We start from the raw sequence: 13,774 nt of genomic DNA on the forward strand, positions 1-13,774 counted from the left end.
ACACGGGGCTTGAACCCACCAACTGTGAGATCATGACCTGAGCCGAAGTTGGATGCTCAACCGACCCAGATTAATATATTTCTGATATGGTCCCTAGTGATGCCCATGCTGCTGACCTGATAAGTATATTTTGAGCTGCAAGCATCTACTAAGCTAACCTCCCAGTTTTATAACCAAAGAAACCGAGGGTCAGAGAGGGAGATGTGACTCCTCCAAGGTAACCCAAGGTGTTACTTACTCATTCAGTACTTCCTGAGCACTGGTTCTGTGCCAGGCAGTGTGCTGGATGCTGGGAGTAAGACTGACCTCATTGCTACCCTCACAGAGCTCATATTCCAGTGGGGGAGACAGACAGAAAGTAAGTATCTAAGCTCATTACAGATCAGGAGAAGTGCTCTGGAAGGTGCTAGGGAAGGTATGACTTGGCTGTGGCTGTAGGTAGGTATGGAAGAAGGCATGTCACTTTCGGGATAGTGGTCAGGGAAGTTACTAGAACCATGGCTTTCACTGGTGTCTTTTTTTTTTTTTTTAAAGTTTATTCATTTTGAGAGAGAGAGAGAGAGAGAGAGAGAGCAGGTGCACAAGTGCATGAGGAGAGGAGGGGCAGAGAGAGAGGGAGGAGAGAATCCCAAGCAGGCTCCACACTGTCAGTGCAGACCCCTACACGGGACTCAATCTCATGAACTGTGAGATCATGACCTGAGCCAAAACCAAGAGTCAGGTGCTTAGCCAACTGAGCTACCCAGGAGCCCCCTTACTGGGTCTTCTAACTACAAATCCAGAACTTTTCTTTTTTTAAAAATTTTTTAATGTGTATTTATTTTTGAGAGAGAGACAGAGACAGAGTGCAAGCAAGAGAGGGGCAGAGAGAGACAGAGACACAGAATCCAAAGAAGGCTTCAGGCTCTGAGCTGTCAGCACAGACCCCGACGTGGGGCTCGAACTCATGAGCTGTAAGATCATGACCTGAGCTGAAGTCAGGCGTTTAACCGACTGAGCCACCAAGGTGCCCCAGAACTTTTCCTTACTGGGCAGGGTCATCTTCCATCTGGGGTTTGGGGATGGGTGCTCATGACTCTATGGAGGATGTCTGTCTCTGGTCCCCATCCCTCACCCGCCCCCTACCCTGCTCTCTCCTCCCCCCTCCAAGACTAAAATTCTTCCTTGGTGTTTGTGGACTCAGAGCGGAGCCTGGGGGCAAAACATCAACTTCATAATAGGACAGTGTTCGGGATAATTGATTTATGATTTGTAACAAAACCCAGCTGTCGTCCTGAAGACATAATTTGAGGTTTTCCAGGTCTCTGTGAGAGAGTGCAAACACTAGAGATTCCCTCCCTTTCCAGGTGGATCACAAGAATCACCTGGGCTGCTTGTGAAAATGCCTGTCCCCGGGTCCCACCCTGGCTGACTCAGCAATCCCCGGGAGGGGCCCTGGAATCTATGTTTTCAGTAAGTGGCCCAGGGCAATTCTTCTGATCCAGGGCACTGAGGAACACCGTGTGGACGACAAAAAAAAAAAAAAAAAAAAAAAAAAAAAAATGCTTGGTGTCCTGCTCCCCTTCGTGTGGCTGGGCAAGATGCCGAAATTTCTTCCCCAGTGACTGCAGCATAGCCCTGGCTGAGTCTGTGTGTGGGGACCTCTCTGCTTATGTGCATGTAGCAGCTGGCCCCTTTCCAGAGCCCTGTCCTTGCCACGCCCTTTGTCCTTTGCCCTTACCCAGAGGGGTCTCCTGTCTCTTCGTCTACCAACCAGACCCTCCTCCCTTCCTGCACTCCCCTTCAAACACTTGCCTTCATGGACTTCCCGCCCTCCTCCTCCCCCTCCAGCACTGGGATGCTAAGGGTTTGGGCACTGCGTTTTAGTCAGAGTCCAGAAGATCTGGAGGAGGCTGTACGGACCGTCCCATGGTGCATCGTCGCCCCAGTGTCTGGCCTGAGAGGACCTGTTTGGCTTAGTAGTGGGAGACTAAGGATGGAGAGGTGGGTGGCCGCCAGAACTGAGGGAATGCTTTGGATGGCGGAGGATAGGTAAAGCTCAGCAAAGTGGGTCGAGGTGTCCGTCTGTCTCCTGGAGCTGGCCCTTCCCAGATCCAAGTGAGGAAGAGGACACGGAGCCCCGAGAAACCACGCCAGGGAAGCTGGAAGAGGCCAGTCTGGCTTGAGACCTAATCTTCGAGGGGTGGGGCTTGGTTTCCCTTTCTGTGGCATATGCCCCATCTGGACCCCTGATGCCGCCCTTGAGGGATTAGGAGGATGTCCGCTCTCTGGATGGCCTCCCCGGAAGCAGCTCTGTGCTTTCTGGAGAAGGGAAGGCAGGCGCGTGTGTCCTACTCTAGTGTCTAGGCAGGAAGTTTGCGGAGCTGACCACACATGACTCCTACCTCCTAGGTGGCCCGAGGCAGCCGGGATGACAGCTCTCCCCAGGAACCCTGCTACCCGCTGAGAAACATGATCAGCAAATCCCGTGAGTGTTGTCCCAGGGCTCCCCCGCCCTGAAGGATGGGCCCCCCAGAAGCTGTCTTCAGCGTCATCCTGGGTCCCCCTGGGGGTTGTGGAGGGACAGGCAGGGAGCCCAGGGGGCCCTCTCTTCATCTTCAAAGACCGTGGAAACACTCAGGTCCAAGCCCTCTGCTGGAAAACTAGGGCCAGGCCAGGGCCAAGGACTGGGTCTGCTTGAGCTGGAGGTTGTAAGGGTCCAAAACAGGGCAGGTGGACTGGCGCTCTACCCGCCTGTCTCAGCCTCTAGCTCCTCTGTGCATGTGCCCTGCAGGCTTGAAGCTCCTGGCCATGTTGACGCTGGTCCTAATCGTCATGGTGTGGTATTCCATCTCCCGAGAAGACAGGTACATTGAGCTGTGAGTCCAGTTTCCATGTCCTTCCATTGGTTCTATTCAGGCGTGGGCTCAGGGATGGGGCGTCATGAGGCGGCAGACCTAGCGGGGCCAGGAGGGTGTTGAGGGCCAGGGCGTGACCCCTCCCTTGAGCTACTAGCATGAAATGCCTCCAGGAGGGCAGGTGGTGGGTTTGGCGGGTAGGGTCTGGGATGGCTCCCCAGGGCCCCCACCTGGGGAGTTCAGGAGAAAGGAAGAGCTGGATTCAGAACGAGTTGGTTTTAGGGCGAAGGGCGAACTTGGGTTGACAGGATTGTATGCTGCTATGCCCCTGGGTCCTTGAGGTGTGACCGGAGCTCCTGCCTCCTCTGCTTTTCTGTCTCCAGTTTTTATTTTCCCAGCCCAGAGAAGAAGGAGCCGTGCTTCCAGGGTGAGGCAGAGAGGAAGGCCTCTAAGCTCTTTGGCAAGTAAGTACTTGAGGCTGAGGAGGGACAGGGCATGGCCAGGGTGAGGTGGATTGAGGGTTGCACAGGGTGGGGGCCTCAGTGCCGGCGAGGTGGAGGGGACCGCGTTAGTGGACATGGGTTAGGTCACGGGGTTAACCCGTGAGGGGAGGAGAGGCCCTTGAACATGTCAGCACAGAGCTGTTTCCGGGGAGGCCGTCCAGAGAGCGGACATCCTCCTGATCCCTCATGTCAGTCTGGGGCCTGACCTGACCCTGATTCGGGCTTCAAGATTAATCCCTTTCTCATCCCCACCCTGCTTTCACCTCCGTGCAGCTACTCCCGAGATCAGCCCATCTTCCTGCAGCTGAAGGATTATTTCTGGGTCAAGACGCCGTCTGCCTACGAGCTGCCCTACGGGACCAAGGGAAGCGGTAAGACGTGCGGGGTTGATGGGAATGGTGCGCTCAACTTGGCCACACGGCTTCCTGTTCTTCGCTGCCCGTGGTCCCAGCGCCCACGTTGTGAGCCAGGCTCTGATGCTGAGGTCAGGGGAGAAAGAGGCAGCCAAGCCTCTGGGGAGCAGTGGAGGGACAGTCTTTAGCCTTCGCAAAGCTACTGTTGTCATCACCCCTCCCTATCCTCATCTTTTTGTAGAGGACCTGCTTCTCCGGGTTCTAGCTATCACCAGCTACTCCATTCCAGAGAGCATCCAGAGGTAAGGAGCCGCTCCTTGCACTGGGTCTGAACGCCTTTCCCTTCCTGCCCCCAGGTCCCAGGTGCCAGTCGTGGGCCAGCTTCTCCCAGTGAGCCTTCCTGTCTCTGGTCCCCTGTGGCCAATTTGACCCTTCTTCCTGGCCTGCCTGTCTCCAGAGGAGGCAGGGACGCCAGTGTCCACGGCAACTGAGCCCCAGCATCCAGGGGGCTGTAGCGGGCAGGGTGTCGCCGTGGCAACGGGCAGGCCTGGGCAGCAGGCGAGGGGGCTTTGAAATGGGGCTTCTTATTAGTCCCCCCCAGCCAGGGGTTTCCCTCCGTTCCTCCTGTGTCTTCTGTGCTCTGCTCAGTCTCCTCTCCTGTCAAAGCCCAGGGCTGTGGAGTCAGCAGGAGCGCGAAAGCAGGACCCACGGGAGACGCCTGGTCCGTGGGGATCAAGGGCCGAGGTGGCCTGGAAAGGAATCCTAAGCCAGGCCCCAGGCAGACCCAGGGCAGGGGTTGAGTGGAGCAGGAGCAGGGGTCACTCCTGGGGCTGATCACCCTCTCCCGTTGGCAGTCTCAAATGTCGCCGCTGCGTGGTGGTGGGGAACGGGCACCGGCTTCGCAATAGCTCGCTGGGAGACGCCATCAACAAGTACGACGTGGTCATCAGGTCTGTGGGACTGGCCCTCGCCCCTTCTGCTTGGGAGTGACTGTAGATGGGCCAGCGGGGCTCTGGGTGACGGGCGCCCTCCACCCCGCCTCCCAGATTGAACAACGCCCCAGTGGCTGGCTATGAGGGCGACGTGGGCTCCAAGACCACCATGCGGCTCTTCTACCCTGAGTCTGCCCACTTCAACCCCAAAGTGGAGAACAATCCAGACACACTCCTTGTCCTGGTAGCTTTCAAGGCAATGGACTTCCACTGGATTGAGACCATCCTGAGTGATAAGAAGAGGGTGAGTGGGGAGACTGGGAGGGGAGGGGTCGAGGCCCAGGGATGGGACACTGCCTGTCTCAGGATGTCATGCTCCACCGTGTCTGCCCTGTGGTCCTGAAGAGGCCAGGAGGGGAAGGCGTGAACCCCATGTTCTGTGGGGCTTCTGAGAAGCCACCCCAGCAGCCGGGGCCTGACGGACTGCAGGAGCCAGGTGGCGGTAGCCAGGGGCAGCCCAGGCTTGAGGCTGCCTGGGACACGGAAGCTGCCAGAATATGTGTGAGAAACCTGGGGCAGAGGAAATGGTCGGTAGTGACCTCCAGGCAGGGTATAGGTTAGAACAGGACATCTGCCCTTCCGGGTTGGGTCCACTGTGTCTTTTTTTCCATCCAGTCAAATGCTGAATGGTCTCATCTCGCATTTTTGCCAGATGTTTCGACAACCTCAAACTCAAGCCCCTTCCACCTGTTTGGATATCCTTGGAAGTGGGCAGTGGTTGGACCCCATATTCTAAACACTGTGTCACCTGGCCTCCCCTGGGGAGTGCCCTCCTTTCTCTCTCCCCCTGATTCTCTCCTCCGGTCTCCCTTCCCCTCTCCGGCGCTGGCCTCCACCTCCCTCCCCTTCTCACCCCTCATTCCCGAGGGCCTCTGCCACCTCATGGACCCCACCTCTGATGACCACCGGGCTGGACTTGATAAAGGTCCTCACATCCTCATATCTCCCTTCCAACCCTGTGCCCTCTAGGTGCGAAAGGGCTTCTGGAAGCAGCCTCCCCTCATCTGGGACGTCAACCCCAGACAGGTGCGGATTCTCAACCCCTTCTTCATGGAGATCGCAGCTGACAAACTGCTGAACCTGCCCATGCAGCAGCCTCGCAAGATTAAGCAGGTGATGGTGGGGCTGTGGGCAGGGAAGCCAGAGCGTCGGGCTGGGACATTTCTAGAGGCCTGGGAATATCCTCGGAGGACCCCGTGAGAGGGGAAAGTAACAACAGAGACGACAGTTGGCATTTGAGCAGCACCTGTGACGGCCTCTGGACCACGCCTCCAGGCGCACCCCTGTATTCAGTCTGGTTTGTTTGAAGTCTGCAGGAAGGGAGAGTGAGCTCTTTTTAGAACCATGGGGCATCTGCAGAGCGGGGAGTGAGGGAAGGGTCTGTATACGGCGTGGGGCCGGAGTTCGAGGTTTTGGTAGGCACTGGTCAGAACTTATAAACTAGGGAGTTGCTGGGACCGTCCACGGCCTTGACTTTGGAGCAACCTGAATCTGTGCAGTTGCTGTTAGGTCACTTTATCTGTGATCTTAACATTGGAACGTATTAGTCAGAATGAATTAAAGGAGCTTCAGTTTGTCTTGGCTTGGTGCGACGTGTCAATTTTGGGAGTCATGGTATAGTTTTGCAAGTTACAGTTTAGCCACCAGCTCGTACCTTCCCAAGGACTTCCGCACATGTCCTCTGAGCTCGCAGAGAAGCTGTGTGGGATAGTTTCAGAGGCAACCAGCAAACACAGATGGGACTCGGCTGTCCTGCTTACTCTATGGCCTTGGGCAGATCAGCCACTTTGAGCCTCGCTCTCCTTATCTGTGTGGTGGGGACAGTATTAGGACTGACTTCTTAAGGCCCTTGTAGAATTAAAAAAACATGATTCTGTAACATGCCTGTTATGGAGCTTGGTACACAGTGGGTGCTCACTCTATGTGCCAAATTTTGAATAGATAATTTTATTCTTCACTGAACATCTACTATGATTTAGCTCCATATGTTGAATGCCTCCTTTTGTAGCTGGTCAGTTCCAGCCCCAAATTTGCATGCTTGGGAGGGGTAAGGCCTGTACCTTGCCCTAAGGACACTCAGTCCAGCAGAATAAACACACGGGTTGCAACATGGAGTGGCAGAATGCGCTAATAGAGAGTCGTTTCAAATGTTGTAGGATCTGGGGGGAGGGGCAGACCTCTGCCTGGGGCTGCCTGGGAGCGCCCCCCCCCCCGGCCCCACCCAGAGGAGGTTGGAGTTGGGCCTTGAGGGGTCATGGGGCCCATCGGGCAGAGACTTGGGGAAAAGGTATTTCTTTTGGCAAGACCAGCCAGCTTCTCCAGCATTGAGTTCTAGTGCAAGTGAGGTTGGAGGGGAGCAGCAAGGTGACGTTTTAGGGCCCTGATGGGGTGTGGGGCAGAAGGGGAAGGCCGGAGCCGGGCATGGGAAGGGAATGGGAAGAGATGTCCCTGATGTAGTCATTTCCCATTGCTGCCCACCTCACAAACCACCACAGTTGAGTGGCCTAAAGCAATACCTGTTGATGGCCTTCACAGTTCTGGAGGCCAGAAGTTCAGCACGACGGCTGGCTTCTCTGCGCAGGGTGTCCAAGGCTGAAATCCACTTGGCAGCTGGACTGAGTTCTTACCTGGAGGCTGAGGGGGGAGAATGCGCTTCCAAGATCCTTTTTGTTTACAAATATTTTTAAATGTTTACTTATGCATTTTGAAAGTGAGAGAGAGTGAGTGGAGGAGGGGCAGGGAGAGAAGGAGACAGAATTCCAAGCGGGCTCCGAGCTGTCAGCGCAGAGCAGACGCGGGGCTCAAACTCGCGAACCGTGGGATCATGACCTGAGCTGGAATCAAGAGTTGGAGGCTTAACCGACTGAGCCACCCAGGCACCCCCGAGATTCTTCTTGTCAGAGGAATTCAGTTCCTTGTGGTTTCAGGACTGAGGTCTCGTTTCCTTTGCCGGTTCTCAGCCTTGACACCCTCGGGTCTTAGAGATTATGCGTGTTTCTTACGATACAGCCCCCATCCGCCTTCCAGCCAACAATGACATGATAAATCCTTCTTGTGCTTCACACCCCTGACTTCCTCCATGGCCCCCCTCTAGACCCAGAGGCAAAAAGCTCAGGTGATTAGGTCAAACCCACCAGGATTCTCTCTCTATCTTACGGCCGATGGCACCTCTGGAGTAGTATAATGTAATATATCTCAGATTTGTAGGCACTCAGGGGTCATTGGGGGTTATCTTAGGGATCTCCTGCGACACCATTTATTTCTCAGTGAAGTGGAGAGATTTATAACAATTCTAGGTTTCCGGCTTAGACAGCTGGCTGGACGGCAACGTGCTGAACCAATAGAGGGGGTTCGGCGGGGAGGGGAGAGTCTGGCAAGTTTCAGGAGCCCGTGTCTAGGCAGAGCTGGCTCGAAGGCCATGGAGATGGGGTTCGGCAAAGGTGCGAACTGGATAAGATAACGCAGTGGTGGTGGAAGCAGCAGGGGTGGAACAGAAGGCCCAGGCAGGAAGGGACAGCTGAATCAACAGGAGAGCTCGGCAGGGACACCAGGAAAAACCTGGCAGTGGGAGGCCTGACAAGGTCTAGGGAGTGGTTCCTAAATGGGAGCGGGCAGCTCAAGTGGTCGGCAAGGCAGGTTGCCGGAGCTGAGGAAGGCAGGATTTGCGAGCCTAGGGTATCAGGTTGCCCCTCCCCATCGATGAATTAGGGATGGAGAAGGTAGGTCCCCATAGCAGCCCAGAGGGTGCTGTCCCCACTTCACGGAAGGGGAGAGCCCACCCCACCCTCATCACGAGGCCCACGGCCCGTGAGTGAGAGAGCCCGGGTTTTCTGAAAGAGATGAGGTTTTCCGAGGCGGAGAGCAGAGCCTTTCCACTCCTTGAGCAAGTTTTTTTTAACAGTTGTAAGCCTCAGTTTCCCCATTGGTAAAACGGGGCCCATCATAAGGTCTACCTCAAAGTGTTTTTGTGAGAATTGGAGGCAATAATATATTATACTGGGTAAGATGCTTAACATAGTGTCTGGCACACAGTAAGTGCTTAAAAGGTAATAGATGTTATTATTATTATTATTATTATTATTGTCATCACCATTATCATCCTGAGTGCCATCATCATGCCTGAAAGGCCCAAACCTCCCTGCGACGCGTTGGGTTATACTGTCCAGTCTGGTAGCCATGAGCCACTTGTGGCTATTTAAATTTAAAAAGTTAAATTAATTAAGTGTAAAATTAAATAAAGGAAGAGATCCAGCTCTACTGCCGCTGCACGAGCCCCGCCCCTATGCCCAGTAGCCGTACGAGGCTGGTGACTGCTGTATAGACGGGACATGAAGAATACCGCCGAGATGACAGAGTCTGTTGCAGAGCGCTGGCCTAGAAGGCGGGGAAGGCAGAAGGGCTCCCTCTAATATTTCCCCACCCCCTTGTCCCTCAGAAGCCCACCACAGGCCTGCTGGCCATCACCCTGGCACTCCACCTCTGCGACCTGGTGCACATCGCTGGCTTTGGCTACCCAGACGCCCACAACAGGAAGCAGACCATTCACTACTACGAACAGATCACGCTCAAATCCATGGCGGTAAGCGGCCCCTGCTTCCGAGCTGGGTGGGGCGGGGCTGGGGACACTGGGTGAGTGAGAGTGGTGCCAGGGGCCCAGAGGTGGCTCGTGGTGAGGAACTCAGAGGGTCAGAACTGGAACCGAGACCCCTGGACTCCTGGCCGGAGTCCTCTGTGTCTGGCCACACGGGCCCTTTCTTCCCTGTGGGAGCCAGCACGGGGAAGGGAGGTCCCGGAAGTGCAGAGCCGTGGGGAGCACCAGAGGCACCTTCTTGGGCCAGGGAGGTCCCTGGGAGTCCTTCAGTTTGCTTCCTTGGCTGTCTCCACAGGGGTCAGGCCACAACGTCTCCCAAGAGGCCCTGGCCATCAAGCGGATGCTGGAGATTGGAGCAGTCAAGAACCTCACCTTCTTCTGACTTGGGCAGGAGTTCTACCCAACAGTCTGCCCGCTCTGCCACCTGAGCGGCCCCATCCCTGGCTGTGGGGGTGCCTGGCACCAGCAGGACCTGCCTGGACTCACCGTCCCCTGTGTGGAGAGGGGTCCTGGTACTGGCCAGATCTGAGATGAGGCCGTGCCCCGGGCTGCTCTTGTGGAGGCCCGATCCCGTCAGGGTGGAGGCCCTGGGGTGGTGGGAGGCCGTTCGAGGCATGGGGTCTGTTGGCTGTGGCATCCCTTCTCCACCAGCACCGGGAGGTTATTTAATGGGCTATTTAATTAAAAGGTAGGAATGTGCCATGGGCTGGTCCCATGGCATCTGGAAGAGAGGGCATAGTACAGTGTTCTGCCCGCTTTTTATAAAAAACACGAAAGTGCTGGGCCCACCAAAGCCTAGACCCAGAGCAGGCCTCCCAGGAGGGCAGGGATGTCCGGAGTGGGTGGGTGCCCTCCAGAGAGGGGCTGCTACCTCCCAGCAGGCATGGGAAGAGCACTGGTATGGGGGTTCCACGGAGAATGGGACCTCGTCTAGAAAAGAGGTTTGAAACCTATCATTAAACTATTTTTCCTAAAACGGAAGGAGTTGTGATACCCTGTGTCCTTCAAGTTGGGGAGAGCATGGATGGGGCAGTGGATCACGGCAGGGGGCCCCCTGTCCCAGCAGTAGACAGGGTTGCTAAAGACCGGCAGTGGCTCTGGGACCCCGTGGGACCCAGCGTAGGCCATGGTCCTTCCGGAAATGGTTACTGGGTTTGGCGCTCGGTGCCAAGTCATACGTTGTCATCCTGGTGCAGCCAGGCGAGCAGGTGGGGCCCAGAGCAGCCCGTCTCTGGACAGCCAACCTGGCGTCTTGCATCCTGGTTTAACGTTCCAGAGGTAGGAGGGGGTGGGAGGATGCCAGATGGGAGTGGCAGAACCCTCCCCCCACTCCCTGTCTTTCCCTCTCCAGCCTTAAGCTTCTAGAACCTCATGCTGGGAGGTGTGCGTCTGAGGGCAGGGGTGGAGCCAGACAAAGGAAGCCAAGTTTCCTTTCTCAGATTAAGTGGGAATCATAAAATGGAGTTTAGAGAAGGTCTTGCCAGTGGCCCAGGCTGCCAGGATGGGGATGGGCAGGACTCAGGCAACGTCTGAGGGATTTGGCAAGGCCCATCCAGCCAGTTGCCGGGCCAGGGGACAAAATGCTGTTTTCCCCGAGTCTCTAGAATTACGAGAGCCCTGCCATTTGCCTGTATCTCCCTGCTTTGTTCTCCATCTTCCCAGGCCCCACTTAGCTGCCAGCTAGGCATCTTGCCACCCCCACAGCTGTTCCTTTACATCTGGAGCCAGGAGGGAGAGCTGGAACTCCCCCACAGGGAATGGGACTCACAGCTGTGTTCCTGGCTTTCTCGGAAAGAGTTGCAGCTTTGAGGTTTTGAGACAGCGAGGCTGGGTCAGGACAGATAAAGAGGGGCAGAGATTTGGGAGAAGCAGAGGCAGCTGACATACTCCTGGACCGAGTGTCGGAGTAGCCTTGAAAACACCCAACCTCGTGCCACGGAACGGTCCTGAGGACCGTCACTGGCAATGGAATCGCCTGGTGTAATTGCTTGGCTAGCTGCTCTCCCTCCAGGGGAGAGGGGAATTCTGAAAGCAAATAGGTCCCAGCATCTGCAGCCGCAAGCCCCCTCCCCTCTCTACAGGGGCAGGCTTTGTCTCCCAGGCTTTGACCTGGGAGGAGACGGGGGACAACCGGCTGACTCTAGCAGGGGTGCGAACCTGTGCAGGGATCTTATCTCTGCTTATCCCTGATGCTTCCCCAGCGGCTTCTCAGCTTCTCGTGAGGGTATGCAAGGGAGTGTCCATTTCCCCATCCAGGGCCATTGAAAGTGGCTGTCAGCACATATGATCCAGCTGTCCTGGACTGGGGCCACTGCCTGTTACTGAACACGCCTAAACTTGAGCCAGAATCCAGCACACTTGGATGGGTCAGACCCTGCCCCCGCCTCCCCTGCAACTCCACACACATGCATAAAGACACGGGAGCATTTTACATTCTTGTTGGGTTATGCCTCTAATGCCATATGCAGAGTCTTTCACACTGACATACTGACAAGGGGTGTGTACGGGGAGGGAGCGTATACACCCAAATTGGTCACCGTTCCCTCTGGTGGGCTTAGCTCTCTCCAGGATGCCCCAACCCCAACGCAGAGTGAGTCAGTACTGGCCCAAGGTCAGAGCCAGGAGTCGAGCTTTGATGTGGAGTCGCTGGACGGGATTCTTTGGTGTTCTGAGAAAGGGACTGTCATTCTTCACTTAGCTCAACCAATGGAAATGAACTGCCTTCCAGCCTGCCTGGTACTTATTAAACATGCCCTGAACATGAGGCAGGAGGGGAAGGACGGAACCGGAGGGGAAAGCACTTGAGTGCAAGTCCACAAATTTGGGACACCAGGCTCTGCCACTTCATTCGGTACGATCTTGGGCCAATCGTTTCTTTTTTTCATTTTTTAAACGTGTATTTTTTTTTAATTTTTTTTTCAACGTTTATTTATTTTTGGGACAGAGAGAGACAGAGCATGAACGGGGGAGGGGCAGAGAGAGAGGGAGACACAGAATCGGAAACAGGCTCCAGGCTCTGAGCCATCAGCCCAGAGCCCGATGCGGGGCTCGAACTCACGGACCGCGAGATCGTGACCTGGCTGAAGTCGGACGCTTAACCGACTGCGCCACCCAGGCGCCCCTTTAAACGTGTATTTATATTTGCACGTGAGAGAGACAGAGCGGGAGCGGGAGAGGGGCAGATAGAGGGAGACACAGAATCCGAAGCAGGCTCCAGGCTCTGAGCTGTCACCACAGAGCCCGATGCAGGGCTTGAACCCACTAGCCGGGAGATCATGCCCTGAACTAAGTTGGACTCTTAACCGAGCCACCCAGACGCCCCTGGGCCAATCATTTCTATGTCTATGATCCGACTCGTATACTCATTGAAATGAGAGGGTGGGCCAAGCCAATGACCACTTATGCCAGAATTAACTGGAGGGTGATGTAAAGAATGGATTCTTGGGTCGCATCCAGGCCGCTGGGGATGAGGCCCAGGAATCTGGAATTTTAACAAGCACCCAGAACCACTGCTCCAGCAGTCTAGACTTCAGGATGATCTCATGGCCTCTTTCAACTCTAAGGTCTGCGCGCACAGCCCATCCTAATCCCTGGTGTCCTTGAGCTGTGTTAATTAGACACGCGCGCCTTTCTCCCGCGGGCGGGTGTTCGGGCGCCGCGGCAACTGCGCTCGGCCTGCCCCGCCCCCAGCGCCGGTGGCCGAGGCTGGGGCGCGCATGCGTCGTGGGCGCGGGCTCGGGGCTGGCCTTGGCGGCCGTGGGAACCGGGTGGGGGTGGCCAAGGCGGAGAGGGGACCTCCCGCAGTCCGCCCGGAGGCCTCTCGGGGCGCCCGCCGACCCCAGCGCCCCGCCTCGTCCTTGGCCGGCGCCTCCCTGGCAACCCGCTCAGGCCCCTGGCTACGGCTGCCGGGCTGCAGAGGGATGACGGGGCGGGCTACGGGGTCCGCGCCCTTCTGTCCCAGTTTGCTCAGGAAAGGCAGACCAGGGCTCCTCTGCCTCCCGCTGGGCCTCCTTTGCGTGACCTACGTTGAGTTCACCGCAGAGGCCGGGGTGAAACAGGCTTGGACAGCAAGGGAGCGGAAGAGATCTTCATCCAGTGTAGACTCTAGGACCAGCCCTCCTCCACAGAGAGGGAAACTGAGGCCTGGAGAAGCGAAGGGACGCCCAGCTCGACCACCTAAGTGGGCAAGACAGAGTTTAGGCCTTTTACGTAGCTCAGGAACCCATTTAAATGATACTCTATATTCACATCACATGGCGTTGCCTTCATTTTGGACAGTTCGGGTTTTTATTTACACTTTCCGAAGACATAAGTACATCCAGTTGTTTTACCCCAGAGGCTGTCTAGCTTATGAAAAAAATTGAGCTTGGAAACAGTTCTGGCTTCGAGGCAGCAAGGTGTAGCACACACAAAATACGGGGCGGTGGTTGGATCGTGGGTTCTCCCTGCTGGGTCATGTAATGAGCCAAGCACCCCTCTGTCCCTCCATCTGTAAAAA

The 13,774-nt window shown here is 55.9% G+C and overlaps 1 protein-coding gene across 5 annotated transcripts in view; it reads left to right on the forward strand.

Moving 5' to 3' along the window:
• The window catches only part of ST3GAL4 (ST3 beta-galactoside alpha-2,3-sialyltransferase 4), a 33,575-nt gene extending 23,318 nt beyond the window's left edge, over positions 1–10,257 (forward strand). For 3 of the 5 annotated variants that reach the window (XM_047070706.1, XM_047070709.1, XM_047070707.1), the window contains 10 exons: positions 2,392–2,467; positions 2,774–2,858; positions 3,221–3,301; positions 3,614–3,711; positions 3,935–3,995; positions 4,548–4,643; positions 4,740–4,929; positions 5,655–5,798; positions 9,121–9,264; positions 9,572–10,257. In XM_047070706.1, the coding sequence (XP_046926662.1) occupies positions 2,392–2,467; positions 2,774–2,858; positions 3,221–3,301; positions 3,614–3,711; positions 3,935–3,995; positions 4,548–4,643; positions 4,740–4,929; positions 5,655–5,798; positions 9,121–9,264; positions 9,572–9,658 (1,062 nt within the window). In that variant the 3' untranslated portion in view covers positions 9,659–10,257. Of the gene's footprint in view, positions 1–964; positions 1,453–2,391; positions 2,468–2,773; positions 2,859–3,220; positions 3,302–3,613; positions 3,712–3,934; positions 3,996–4,547; positions 4,644–4,739; positions 4,930–5,654; positions 5,799–9,120; positions 9,265–9,571 lie in introns of those variants that run through there. The other 2 variants (XM_047070708.1, XM_047070705.1) reach the window with 2 other exon arrangements.
• Positions 10,258–13,774: the final 3,517 nt, after the last annotated feature.

Source organism: Lynx rufus, unplaced genomic scaffold, assembly GCF_022079265.1.
Source record: "Lynx rufus isolate CCGP_SWC_20201006 ecotype Redwood Valley unplaced genomic scaffold, mLynRuf1.p SCAF_9, whole genome shotgun sequence".
In the NCBI taxonomy this organism is placed as follows: Eukaryota; Metazoa; Chordata; class Mammalia; order Carnivora; family Felidae; genus Lynx; species Lynx rufus.